Source organism: Amblyraja radiata, chromosome 1 (assembly GCF_010909765.2).
Source record: "Amblyraja radiata isolate CabotCenter1 chromosome 1, sAmbRad1.1.pri, whole genome shotgun sequence".
NCBI classification, from domain to species: Eukaryota; Metazoa; Chordata; class Chondrichthyes; order Rajiformes; family Rajidae; genus Amblyraja; species Amblyraja radiata.
Genome location: NC_045956.1, coordinates 133,215,758 through 133,228,174, shown reverse-complemented (window position 1 = coordinate 133,228,174; position 12,417 = coordinate 133,215,758). Strand labels below are relative to the sequence as shown.

The window sequence follows — 12,417 nt, the reverse complement described above, 5'->3', positions numbered from 1 at the left end:
CGGTTTCTCTCTCGCTCCTTTCTTGAAAAGTGGGATAACATTAGCTATCCTCCAATCCACAGGAGCTGATCCTGAATCTATTGAACATTGGAAAATGATCACCAATGCGTCCATTATTTCTAGAGCCACCTCACTGAGGACCCTGGGATGCAGTCCATCAGGTCCAGGGGATTTATCATCCTTCAGTCCCATTTGCCTACCCAATATTATTTCCCGCCGAATGAAAATTTATTTCAGTTCCGCGACCTCCTTAGATGCTCTGTCCTCCAGTACTTCTGGGAGATTGTTTGTATTTTCCTTAGTGAAGACAGATCCAAAGTACCTTAACAAGTACTTTCAAGGCAAGACAAGCTCATTGTCATTGTCTTAATATACATCACTGAGACAAGTCTAGGCTACTCTCCCACCAATTGGTAGACACGTTTCAAAGGCATCGGTCATTGTCTCAATACACAGCAACCTGAGGCAAGCCCGGGCTTGTATCTCTCTTATCAATCCACTGGAAAAGGCCTGCTTAAGACAAAATATAAGCTATAACCTAATCCAGGATTCCATTATATATCTTTTATATATTAAAAAGCATTTAACCTTTTCGCTCTTTGGCCAAAACTTGTATCTCCAACTCAAATGCTTTTGAATTGAAAGTGGTGAGAATGGTTAAATATGTCAACAGCTACATTTTTGGGACAATTTTAACTCCTCTTCAGCTGACTTTCAAAAGATTGGTAAGGTTAAAGTCATCCTTATTATTTTGGCGTAATTGAAATGAAAAAAATAAACAAATCCCTTGAATTGAATGTTATAGTTTCCAGTAGTATCCATGTTTGTGTATGTAATGTATTTGTGTAGTTATTCATTGACCTAAAAAAAGCCCACATATTGAGTAGCTATATAAGCAATGTGAATACAAGAGCAGGTCAGAGGTTAGGAATAAAGGAGCAAGTGACTCGCCTCCTAACTACCCAAAGCCTGTCCACCATCCATCTACAAGGTTAAAATTATGAGTGAGAGAGGTTACCTTCTATTTGCCTGGATAGGTGCAGGTTCATACCACACAAGAAGCTTGACATCACACATCTGGGCATAGCAGCAGATTGATAGGCATCCCATTTGCCACCAATGCAAAATGGCAACAGTTTGTACATCTGCAGGATACACTGCATTGTGGATGATCAGCCATAATCACATTGAATGGCGGTGCTGGCTCGAAGGGCCGAATGGCCTACTCCTGCACCTATTGTCTATTGTCTCACCAAATATAGATAGGGCTCTAAAAGATAGTGAAGTCAGGGGATATGGTGAGAAGGCAGGAACGGGATACTGATTGGGGATGATCAGCCATGATCACATTGAATGGCTGTGCTGGCTCGAAGGGCCGAGTGGCCTACTCCTGCACCTATTGTCTATTGTCTCACCAAATATATTAGGCAGTATCTTTAACCTGTAATCCATGCCTCTACCAGCTGGAAGGACAAGGGCAACTAAAACATGGGAACATCACCAGCTGGAAGTTGCCCTCAAAGCCATACGCCATCCTGACTTGGAAATATATCAATGTCCCTTCACCCCACTCCGTCAAAATCCAGGAATTCCCTCCCGAGTAGTATTGTGGATGTACCTTTACCTCAAGGACTGCAGTGTTCATGACGGCAGCTCACCAACACCTTCAGGGTTAATTAGTCATGGACTATGAAATACAGGCTCACCCTGCTAAGCCCATATTCCTTCACTGAATTAGAAAATTAAAAGAACCGCAAGGTGGATTCTTTAAACTGAAGTACCAAGAAAAGAACAAATGTCAAAGTAAACAGTAATATAGGAAACAATATATGCTGGTAATCTTGAATAAGCATATCTTTTGGGGGTAAAAATGTCATTACATGGATATCTTCCATTAGAATTAAGGCCTGTGGAAGTGGGTCTATTGTTATTTTTAATATTTGTTTTACATAAAAGTTTGCATTTGGGATTTTTTTTTTTTACCTTGGATTTTGCAAAATTAGATCTAATTGCTACTTGAAAAATGGAGCAAAATCAACTCAACTTTTCTACTCTTAAATGTATGCGATTTTAATTTGTATCTAATATCTAACTGTAAGCTTTTGCTGTTCCAGGCATTTTGCTTGTTTATCTTCTAAATACATGTGTCCAGGAGTGCCAGCCGTAATGAGCACCTTGTTAGCTAATATCAATGCATACTATGCACATACTACTGCCTCTACCAATGTATCTGCCTCTGATCGCTTCGCTGCTTCAAACTTTGGGGTATGTTCATACCTAAATTTGTCTTAAATATTGGTGTTATGTTGTGCAGTTTCATATATTATTTTACTTGCAATTACGCTCTCTCTCCCCAAGTTTAATTTTCCATGGAGCTAGGTGGTCATATTCAGGATGCTTCTCGAATGGTCAATGAGAGCCATACAGCTTGCCCAGCTATTTGTTTCTCTCCTGCTTTGCACAGAGCTTCTCTGTCACAGTCATTTAAGAACGTTCTCTGTTGAACTTCAGCGACAATGTGCCATTTAAGTTTTCTTGTTTGCTGTTGATGTATTAATTAAGTATTTATGTTTGTGTATTTTCATTGTTGTAACCTTCAGAATAATATAATTGCATAAATTGATATCGTCACTACTTTTGGCACATAACTTATTTTTCCTTCCTGTTAAAAGTTTATAAAGTTATGAGAGACATAGAAAGGCTGGACAGAACCTTTTCCCAGGTGGTAATATGAAAGATTAGCGTGCATAGCTTTAAGGAGAAAGGGGCAAATTTTAAAGGACCTGTGCGGGACAAGTTTTTTACACAGAGGGTGGCGGTGGACTGGAATGGGCTGTCACGGGTGATGGTGGAGGTCGGTATGATAGTGGTATTTAAGAAGCTTTTCGAAACACACATGAATATGCAAAAAATTGAACAATAAGGATCACATATGAGATGAGATTAGTTGACCTTGGTAGCATGTTCAGCACAGACATTGTGTACTGAAGGACCTCTTCTATGCTTAGTGCATCACGTTACATAAAATAGTATATTTCACAATATGCTGTTGATTCATTATTTGACATTTAGCAATCTTAATGGTCTGTTGCTTAGAAGGTCTGGAATGCTGTCATTGCTCAAATTAGATGTGAAACCAATTCAAAGAAAGCATTCACACACTGTGCTGTGATTAAAAGAAAAATAATAATAATGGTACCACCACATACTGATTAATAACAAGAATATTCTTGATGTCTGTCAAGATTATGCCAGTGGTTTTTGCCAGCAATGCTTTACTTTGAAATTCTAATTTTTTTTCTATTTTCTTTTAATAAATTAGAAAGAGAGGTTTGTGAAACTGCTTGATCAACTGCACAATTCACTTCGCATTGATCTTTCCATGTATAGGGTAAGTGTACAACTGTAAAATACTTTTTCTAAATGATTTCATGGCTTTTTCATGACTGTAACTGTAGATTGGGCCAAAGCCTCAACAAGCATGTGTCATTGTTTTCTAATTTTCACCATCATTTCCTATGTCCTATTGAAAGATAAATAAGTTGAGTTAAGATTCCATAATAGTTCATCTTATATTTTCACGCTGCTTTTGTTATCATTGTTATGGCATAGGACCTTTCCAACTCTTTGTTGATCAACTGGCAGTGCCTCAATACATACCCGACATTATGTGCACCCCAAACAATCGGAGCCTAAATGTTTCATTCAGGAAGTTTATTTTTATCATATTGTTATTTCCTTGCAGTTGATCACATGAGTTGACAGGAGGTGATTTAAATGCCAATATTTTGTTAGTGTAAACGGAGAGTATTGGAACCATTCCCACAGTTACCTTTTAAGGAGCATGGGAAACGGAACATGTTTAATTTTAGAATGCTACGAAACATTATCTAATTATTTTAATTTAAGTGGAATTATTTAAATTCGTGTTTTAAAGCTGAGCACTAGAAACTGAACTTCAGTGAGTTTAAAGGGGATAAAGGGAACAAAACCGGGCGAGCTGGTTGCCAAACCATCATTCTTTATTTCTGAAGAATCAAATACCAGAAATTCCTCCTCATTTTCTAAAGGTGCATCCTTTATGCCTTCTGGTCCTAGACTCTTTCACGAGCAGAAACATTCTCTCCGCATCCATTCTATCTAGGCCTTTTATGATTCAGAAGTTTCAATGAGGTCTCCATCATCCTCCTCAACCCCAGTGCGTACAGACCCAGTGCCATCAAACGCTCATCATATGTTAACCCAATCATCCCTGGGATCATTCTCATAAACCTCCTCTAGACCCTCTCCAATGTCAGCACACGCTTCATCAGATAAGAGGCCCAAAACTGCTCACATACCTCAAATGCGGTCTGATCAGTGCCTTATAAAGCCACAGCATTAAGGGCCTGTCCCACTTGGGTGTCATTTTCACGTCATTTACGCAACATAATTTACGCATCACGACGCAAGACGCGTGCTGAAGCGTGGTGACGTAGGCAGTGACGCGCGGTCGCCCCATGATTTTGGGATTCACAAAATCTTTGCGCGCCACCTGCATGACACGCAAATGACACCCAAGTGGGACAAGCCCGTTACATCACTACTTTTTCACTCTAGTTCTCTCGAAATAAATGCTAACATTGCATTTGCCTTCCTTTTCCTATCGAATATTGTACAAAAGCATTTATTAATAAATGTTAAATACTCTAATACATGGTCAGCACCATTCTAAGTTTTTGTCATATATTTCTTAAATTAGCTACATGAATACACTGAAAATGATCAGTAAAAGATTTCAGTCTCTTGAACTGGATCTCCGATCCTCACCCCTCCCCTTGGCACCTGCTGGTGTTGCAATATATAGCAACATCTAAAGAAACGGCTGGTGACTTAAAGGGACACATGAGCTACCCCAGTGAAAATGATAAGCTGTTGTAACTGAAATTAACCTTTGCAGTCATTACTATCATTACCAAAGTCTGCTGCCAACTTTCTCCAAGCAATATGGGGAAACAGTGGGATGAACGGCAGGCGAGAAAGAAATGGGCCAAGAACCAGCATTCATCTGGTCACCTGAATTCAGAGCAAATATATCTTATTGTAGTAGTTAATTTGTCTTGACATCATGTTCAGCACAAACTCGTGGGCTGAAGGGTCTGTTCCTTTGCTGTAATTTTCTATGATTATAGGTTTTCAGTTATAGGTATAAAATTTAAGAAGGGAGTCAATTCGTAGCCATCAGGTTTAAATATTTTGTGTCAGACCACTATCATCTCAAACTCCTCATTGAGGAATGATGAGTTGATGTTTATTCTATTCTGTATTTAATACCAGAGAATCCTTAATATTGACATTCTGTGTCTGTACAAGTAATGCTTACAGAAGATAAAATCTTGTTGTGGGTTGATGAGTGGGGGAATGAGTTGGCCTGTCTGCTAGAATATTCAATGATGTGAGAAATTATTTACAAATTTAACAGTCCATTTAAAAAAAAAGATTTTAAATTCATGTTTTGCTTGTCTTCGTCTGATGTTGATGATAAATGGCAATTTAAAAAATCTGTTTTTTTTTATTTGCCAGAATAATTTCCCCGCAAGTAGTCCTGAACGGTTGCAAGATCTGAAATCTACAGTTGATCTGCTGACTAGTATAACCTTCTTCAGAATGAAGGTAAATTTTCTACTGCCTTTATTTGCTGCTCTATTGCGACATTTAAACAATGAGAAAATTCCGGCCATTTCAAATATAGAAATAAGGAAATTAAGATTAAAATTCCATGTGATTTTCATAACATCTCATTTTATTTTGCCTCCATTTAAGGTTACATCTCTGCAGTTTTTGTCACCTATCAATTTGCCTCTCACAAACCAAAACTGGATCGGAAATGCAAATATTAACATGGGTTACTTTTTTTGTTGTGGCTTTTATTTCTCCCCCAAATTCACTGCTGTTGAGCTTCTGTTATGTGTGACCTGGCCACATGCTTAACTGTGTTTCCAACTATCACAATTCTTCCTTGGAGATCCAGGATTGATCTTAAATCTACAGCTCATTGTGACTTTCTTCCCATCTATGGTGCCTGTAGTTAAATGCAAACTTGGCTCCTTATATTTTTGGCTATTTGCCGAGTGTGGTGTCAGCTCTGACGTCTGTGAGCCAGCACTACTCCAAGGTGTTGTTGGTCCCAACCCATTCTCCCACCTTGCTCCCAGCTGCTAGCTGAACATGTTATTGTTTTGCTTCGCATTCTCATTTTCATGACTTTTGTCATCAGTGGCCGTTCATCCCAAAGTGAGCTCATACTCTAGAGAAAGACTTCCAAGGATATTAATTAGATAACTGAGTTTAAAAGGTGCACTGTACTACACTTACAGAAGAAGCTTGAGATGATACAGTAATTTTAATTGTTGATTACTAACTTGTCACAACAGTGATCCCTTCATCAGTCTATACTGCTGTTTTCCATTCTATGCCTGCACATTTTATATATAATTTTTCTCCTTTGCCCCTCGTTTTTGCTTCTGGTTTCCACATATTTAGTCTTTACTTCTGCTTCCATCTTACCCCTTTCACTCTCTTTTTCCTCATGGTCTCTTTTCTACCTCACTCCTCTTTACTCTTCTCTCCTCTTCACTCCATTTTACCTCCTCAATCCTCTACATTCACTTTCCATTCACTCTTCTATCCTCTTCACTCCACTTTACCTCCTCTAATCACCTCTTCCCCTTCTCCTCTCATCTTTCCCCTTTGATTGCCATTTCCCCCTCTGTCCCACTTCCCACTCTGCCCCCATTTCCACCTTTGCTCCCATTTCCCCTGCCCCCATTTCCCCTCTACCCTAATGTCCCTGTCCATTCTCTCTTTTCCCCCACCACTCTCTCTCTTTCCCCCACCATTATTTCTTCTTCCCATCCACACTCTCTTTTCTCCCATCAATCTCTCCCCCCTCCACCCCCCCCCTCTATGTTGCTCCCTCTTCCCTCCTCCACTCTTTTCCTTCTCTCTCACTTTTATCATCCTACTTGCGTCATCACTTTTTTCCCCTTGTGTGACTTGCACTGAGCAATATCCTTTCAACCCACGTCATTTTATTCAGGATGATAACAAGATGGACTAACAATCGTGACATTCCATCAGAGGCCTGTTGCTGAATTGGCATAACATTTTTTCCTTCTTCCACAATGGAGTTTGCAAAGGAAAATGTACTATATCCAGATGAGGTCAACTGGGAGATTGAGATGGGGGTGGTGGAAAGAGAAGGCAGCTGGTCAGAGTCCTGATCAGGGTTTCATTGAGAGGAAACTTGATTGAAGCTCATAAGATCTTGTGATCTCTTGACAGGGTGAATGGGGAGAGAATGTTTCCTGTTGTGGGAAAATGGGTTGCACAGTGGTGCAGCTGGTAGAACTGCTGCTGCACAGCGCTAGAGACAGGTGCCTTTGTACAGTTCACCCTGTGGCCGTGATGGTTTCCTCCCGGTGCTCAGGTTTTGCCCCACAAGAAGTGTGCGTTTGTACATTATTTGGCCTCTTTAAATTTCCCCTAGTCTGTAGGCAGTGGATGAGAAAGTGGGATAACATAGAACAAGTGATCAATGGTCAGCATTGACTCCATAAGTCAAAGTCAAAGTAGCCTTTATTATCATTCAGACCTTTCAGTCTGAACGAAATTTCGTTCCATACATATAATAAAAATGACAAAAACACACAATAAACACAAATTAACATCCACCACAATGAGTTCACCAGGCACCTCCTCACTGTGATGGAAGGTAAAAATCTTAAAGTCTTTGTCTCTTCCCTCCTTATTCTCCCTCTGCGCCGAGGCGATGCAGGCTTCGGATGTTGTGACCCCGCCAGGTGATGGTAAGTCAGTCCCGCGGCTGATTCCAAGCTCCGCGAACGGGAACGGGCCAAAAGACGTGTTTTCATGCTGTATCTCTACACTCACACTAAACTGAACTAAATTCAGACCAGGAGTCACTGTTTTAAAATCAGACATTGCACCTTAAGTTCAGAAAGGAGGGTGGTGAAGGCGTATTTGCTAAGTATATAGAAAATAATGTTTGATAAATATTTAGATATTAAGAGAATCAAGGGAGGCAAAATTAGTTCAGGAAAGTAATTCTGAGGTAGTAATAATAATTATAATAATAATGATAATAATAATAATAATAAACTTTATTTCAGACTCAAGGTCCAGGCAAAAGATCACCCATAATTATATTGAATACTAGATAGTCACACAGGGTACTAAACCTTCCATTTTGTATATACTTATTGCCTGTGTCTGTGGTGTGGGTGTTGTGTCACTAAACACATATTTTTCTCCTCCCTCCTCCATCTCCTGTTTTGTTGCCAGATCATGATCATCTTTTTATCTATTGTTCCTCATTCCAATATGGGTTTTACATAATTACACAAAGTATTCTAAGAATTACAGTGCTAAGATGCACAAGTGTGTTTAATTAAGACTTTTTATTTCTGCCCCGGCCTGGATATGTTCTGCACTTGGAGAGCTGCAGGATAGTATTTTGTGCATTTACAACTGATAACGCATTAGGATTGGTGGCTTTGTAGATGGTGGGAGCAGGAGTTTTTATTGACAACAAAAGTTAAACATCTGTAATTATTTTTGTTTAGGTGCAAGAATTGCAGAGCCCACCTCGAGCTGGTCAAGTGGTGAAGGACTGTGTAAAAGCCTGCCTCAATTCAACTTATGAATACATTTTCAACAACTGTCATGAATTGTATAGTCGCGAATATCAGACTGATCCAGTAAGTGATAAGCTATCAGCTTTAATCTCCCCGTATCTTATTGAAAGTACAAGAACACAAGAAAATAGGAGCAGGAATAGGCCACCAGGCCCATCAATTCTGTCATTCAAAAATAATCATGGCTAACCCATGCTGGCCTTAACTTCTCTTTAAATCTTCTCTTTTCTTTAAATAAATCTAATGATCTGGCCTCCATCATCCTTGGAGGCCGACATTTCTAGAGATTCATTCAGTGCACACCACCAGACTCGGGAACAGGCCTTTTCCCCTCTGTTATCACGCTCTTGAGTGATCCTTCCATAAGCTAGGGTATTGTCTGATTCACCTCTTCCCATTGTGATGTTGGACGTCTACAACATCAAACTGATATTGATGCCGCTGAAACTGATGCGCTACAATGCTGAGAACTATATTCTGCACTCTTATGCTGTATCTTCCTCTTTGCTTTATCTATTGTTCTTGTGTTTGAGTTGATCCTTTTTATGTACCTTATATCTGATCTGATTGGGGAGCACACAAAACAAAGTTGTTCACTGTATCTCTTTACGTGACAATAATAACCCTAAACCTAAACCTCAGAGAGAAGACATTTCTTTGCACCTCAGTTTTAATTAACCTGTTCCTTATTTGGTAGCTATGTGTCCTCGTTTGTGACTCTCCCACTGTGGAAAATGTGCTGCTACACGTTGTAACTGTGAAGGCAAGTTGGGAAACTTAAAAAATAGAGATTCCTAAGCAAGTGATGAAAGTCTTTGCTTCAGTTAGCAAAGCAGATGGCAAAGCACATGGCTGAGGTATCAGGGACCCAAATTAATCAGTGAAGAATATGTTAGCAGCAGGGTCCCTCACGATAGCTTGTTAGATATAGCAGGAAATAAAATGATTTACTGGCTGAATGCGCATTTCCTGCCTAAAAGAAGAGCACTGACTTAATTACAGAATATACCCAATAAATTTAAAACTTTTCATTGAAAAGCCATTTAAACATCAATTGCTGATTTCCATATATGCTGAATTGACCTTTTTGAATACTTCATTAATATTCTACTTTAATTTAACTCTAGATGTAATTATATCTACTCTTTTTATCTGTAGCAACTTTAATCCATTAAACATCCCAAAGTGCTTCACTGAGAAACAATCAGAAGCCTATAAATCTTTCCTTGCAAGTTAAACATGTAACTCTGCACTTTGTTCAATTTTGATCTAACCAAACTGTCCACATCATTATTCTCAGCAAATGGAAAGGAATAATGATGCAGTGTAATTTTGACTTGATGTTTTTAATTCCCTTGACAATATTAGATTGGTGACGCATCGAATAATAACTTTCAGTTTTTACACTGTAGAGGTACATTTTATAGTATGTTTTAAGCTGATCAAGCTTTCTCTGTGCAAATTGCAATTAGTTCAGAATGGTTTAAAAAAATCTGTAAAGATTGTTCCCAATATATTTGTATTCAATCCAGTGTTTATGTCCTTGGTAATAAATCACTACAGAAATGGTCACAGTGTGTTCAACTGTGGTATAAACTATTAATACTATATTATCTTAGCTTTTGAAGATTGGCCATTTATATAGGGAATGACTGCAGAATTACAGGAGAGAAGAGAGGTAAATGCAATAAATAGATAGCATTTTGTTTTTGTATTCTGGTGCACTAGTTGGCAGGTTTCAGTTAAACATTTCTATGGCATCATATAAAACACAATTTTTAACAGATATTCAATGCTTTAAGTGTTGTTTACACCTCTTTCACAGAACAAAAAGCAAGAGCTACCTCCTGAGGAGCAGGGACCCAGTATTAAAAATTTGGATTTCTGGCCGAAGCTCATCACTCTTATCGTCTCCATTATTGAAGAGGATAAGAATTCATACACTCCAGTACTTAATCAGTAAGCAAAGCCACTTTAATAATGTACAATACAATAAAAGCAATTCTGTTTCATAAACTGGCATGATAAGGCATTATCTACAGATTGAGCATTGTACGGAAAATGAAAGAAACCTGGAGGTCCTTATTGACTGTGTATGAATACTGCAACATTGCCTAGTGTCAGAGATTGAAGTAATTCTGATTGAAGGTACAGTGAATATACAACTGCAAGGGAACAGGCCCTTTGTCCCACATGCCTGATTTGAACATTATGCTAATTTATCTGCACATTCCCTACCTGTTCATGTGTTGGTCTAAATGCTATTTAAACATTGCTATTGTGTCTACTTCCACTAAAACTTACTAATCAGTCCACCTACGTTTTTGTCCAAAGTAATATATTACAACAGAAGTCTCAGTACCGATCCTCCCAGAACACCCCTATTTACCTATTTCCAGCCACTATACTCCGTTGTCTCAAGTTTGTAAGACATGACTTCCCATGCTCTGAGCCATGCTGACTATCCCTAATTAACCCATTCTCTAGTCGGTATATGCTTTTCCAATTGCGAATAGTCCCATCCTTCAGAATCTTCTCCAATAATTTTCCTACCACTGATGTAAGGCTCAAGTCTATAATTTCCTTATTCACCCCTATTGCTCTTCTTAAGCTAATGTTTGGATATTTTTAGAAATGGCCTTTTGATGCAACTGTGAGGCAGTTGTCTCATTGTAAATCATCAGTGCATCCAGAGCTAAAAAGAAAACATACACAGTATTGGTTTGCAGTCAATTAGGATATATATTTTTTGTTTTTTATAGCGTTATTCAGTCATTGTATGTGTTGCTGTCAGGACTATTGTCAATCAGCCATCAAATAACTCTTGACCTACTCACTGAATGGTGAGGACTACAGATTTATTTCTTGAAAGATGATTAATAAATAATTAAGTTTTGTAATCAGGTGGGAGTATTATGGTTGCCTTTAATTAAATAATATTTTTACTTATGATTTGTTTGCTCAATTTAAACTTATATTTCTTAGCTAGCATGGTACTCATGATTCCACACATTAGGATACTGGATTATTCACCCATTAATATAACTGATGTGTTATTATACTATAACATATTGTAGCTATTGAAACAATGAATGTGAGAAAGCTAAATAATTGATAAGTGAAGGGACTGGATTAATAGTCATAGTGAACATAAAAGAGACTGAACATGCTAGAATATGGAAAGAAAAACAAAATAATGTACGAATTCAGTGCATCAAACAGCACTTGTGGAGGCAAAAGATGTGTGTTGACATTTCGTGTTGAGACCCTACTTCTACAGAAGCGTCCACAGATCTTTGACCTGTTGGATTCTTATAGTGTTTCTTTTGTTGAAAATGCTCTGATTAAAAAGGAGAAGTGATATTAACATTTTAAATGTTTGGCAGTGAAAGTGTGACATAGGTATCAACAGGCTTATTCTTGTTACAAAACTGATATTAAGAATTTTAACTTCAAAATTAAACTTTGGAAAAACTCTTCTCTGTGTTGATTGGGAGGCTGGACTGTTGAGGTGGATTTCAGTAAGAAACCCAGTTTTCCCACTGTGTCTAACAAATTTTATGGTGGAACCACATCAGTATTGTGCTTCAGTTTTGAGGTCCCCGCACGCAGATCAAATAATCTGACTGGGTTTCATGCACTGACCCACATTTGTGAAGGGGGGGGGGGGGGGGAGGGAGAGGGGAAGAGAGGAGAGAAAGAGAGAAAGAGAGAGAGAGAG

The 12,417-nt window shown here is 38.5% G+C and overlaps 1 protein-coding gene across 1 annotated transcript in view; it reads left to right on the top strand.

Annotated features, from left to right (window-relative positions):
• The window catches only part of unc13b (unc-13 homolog B), a 404,018-nt gene that overhangs the window by 302,306 nt on the left and 89,295 nt on the right, over positions 1–12,417 (top strand). Inside the window, exons 22-27 of the mRNA XM_033037251.1 lie at positions 2,115–2,265; positions 3,323–3,391; positions 5,563–5,652; positions 8,625–8,759; positions 10,522–10,655; positions 12,231–12,240. Of these exons, the coding sequence (XP_032893142.1) occupies positions 2,115–2,265; positions 3,323–3,391; positions 5,563–5,652; positions 8,625–8,759; positions 10,522–10,655; positions 12,231–12,240 (589 nt within the window). The remainder of the gene's footprint in view (positions 1–2,114; positions 2,266–3,322; positions 3,392–5,562; positions 5,653–8,624; positions 8,760–10,521; positions 10,656–12,230; positions 12,241–12,417) is intronic.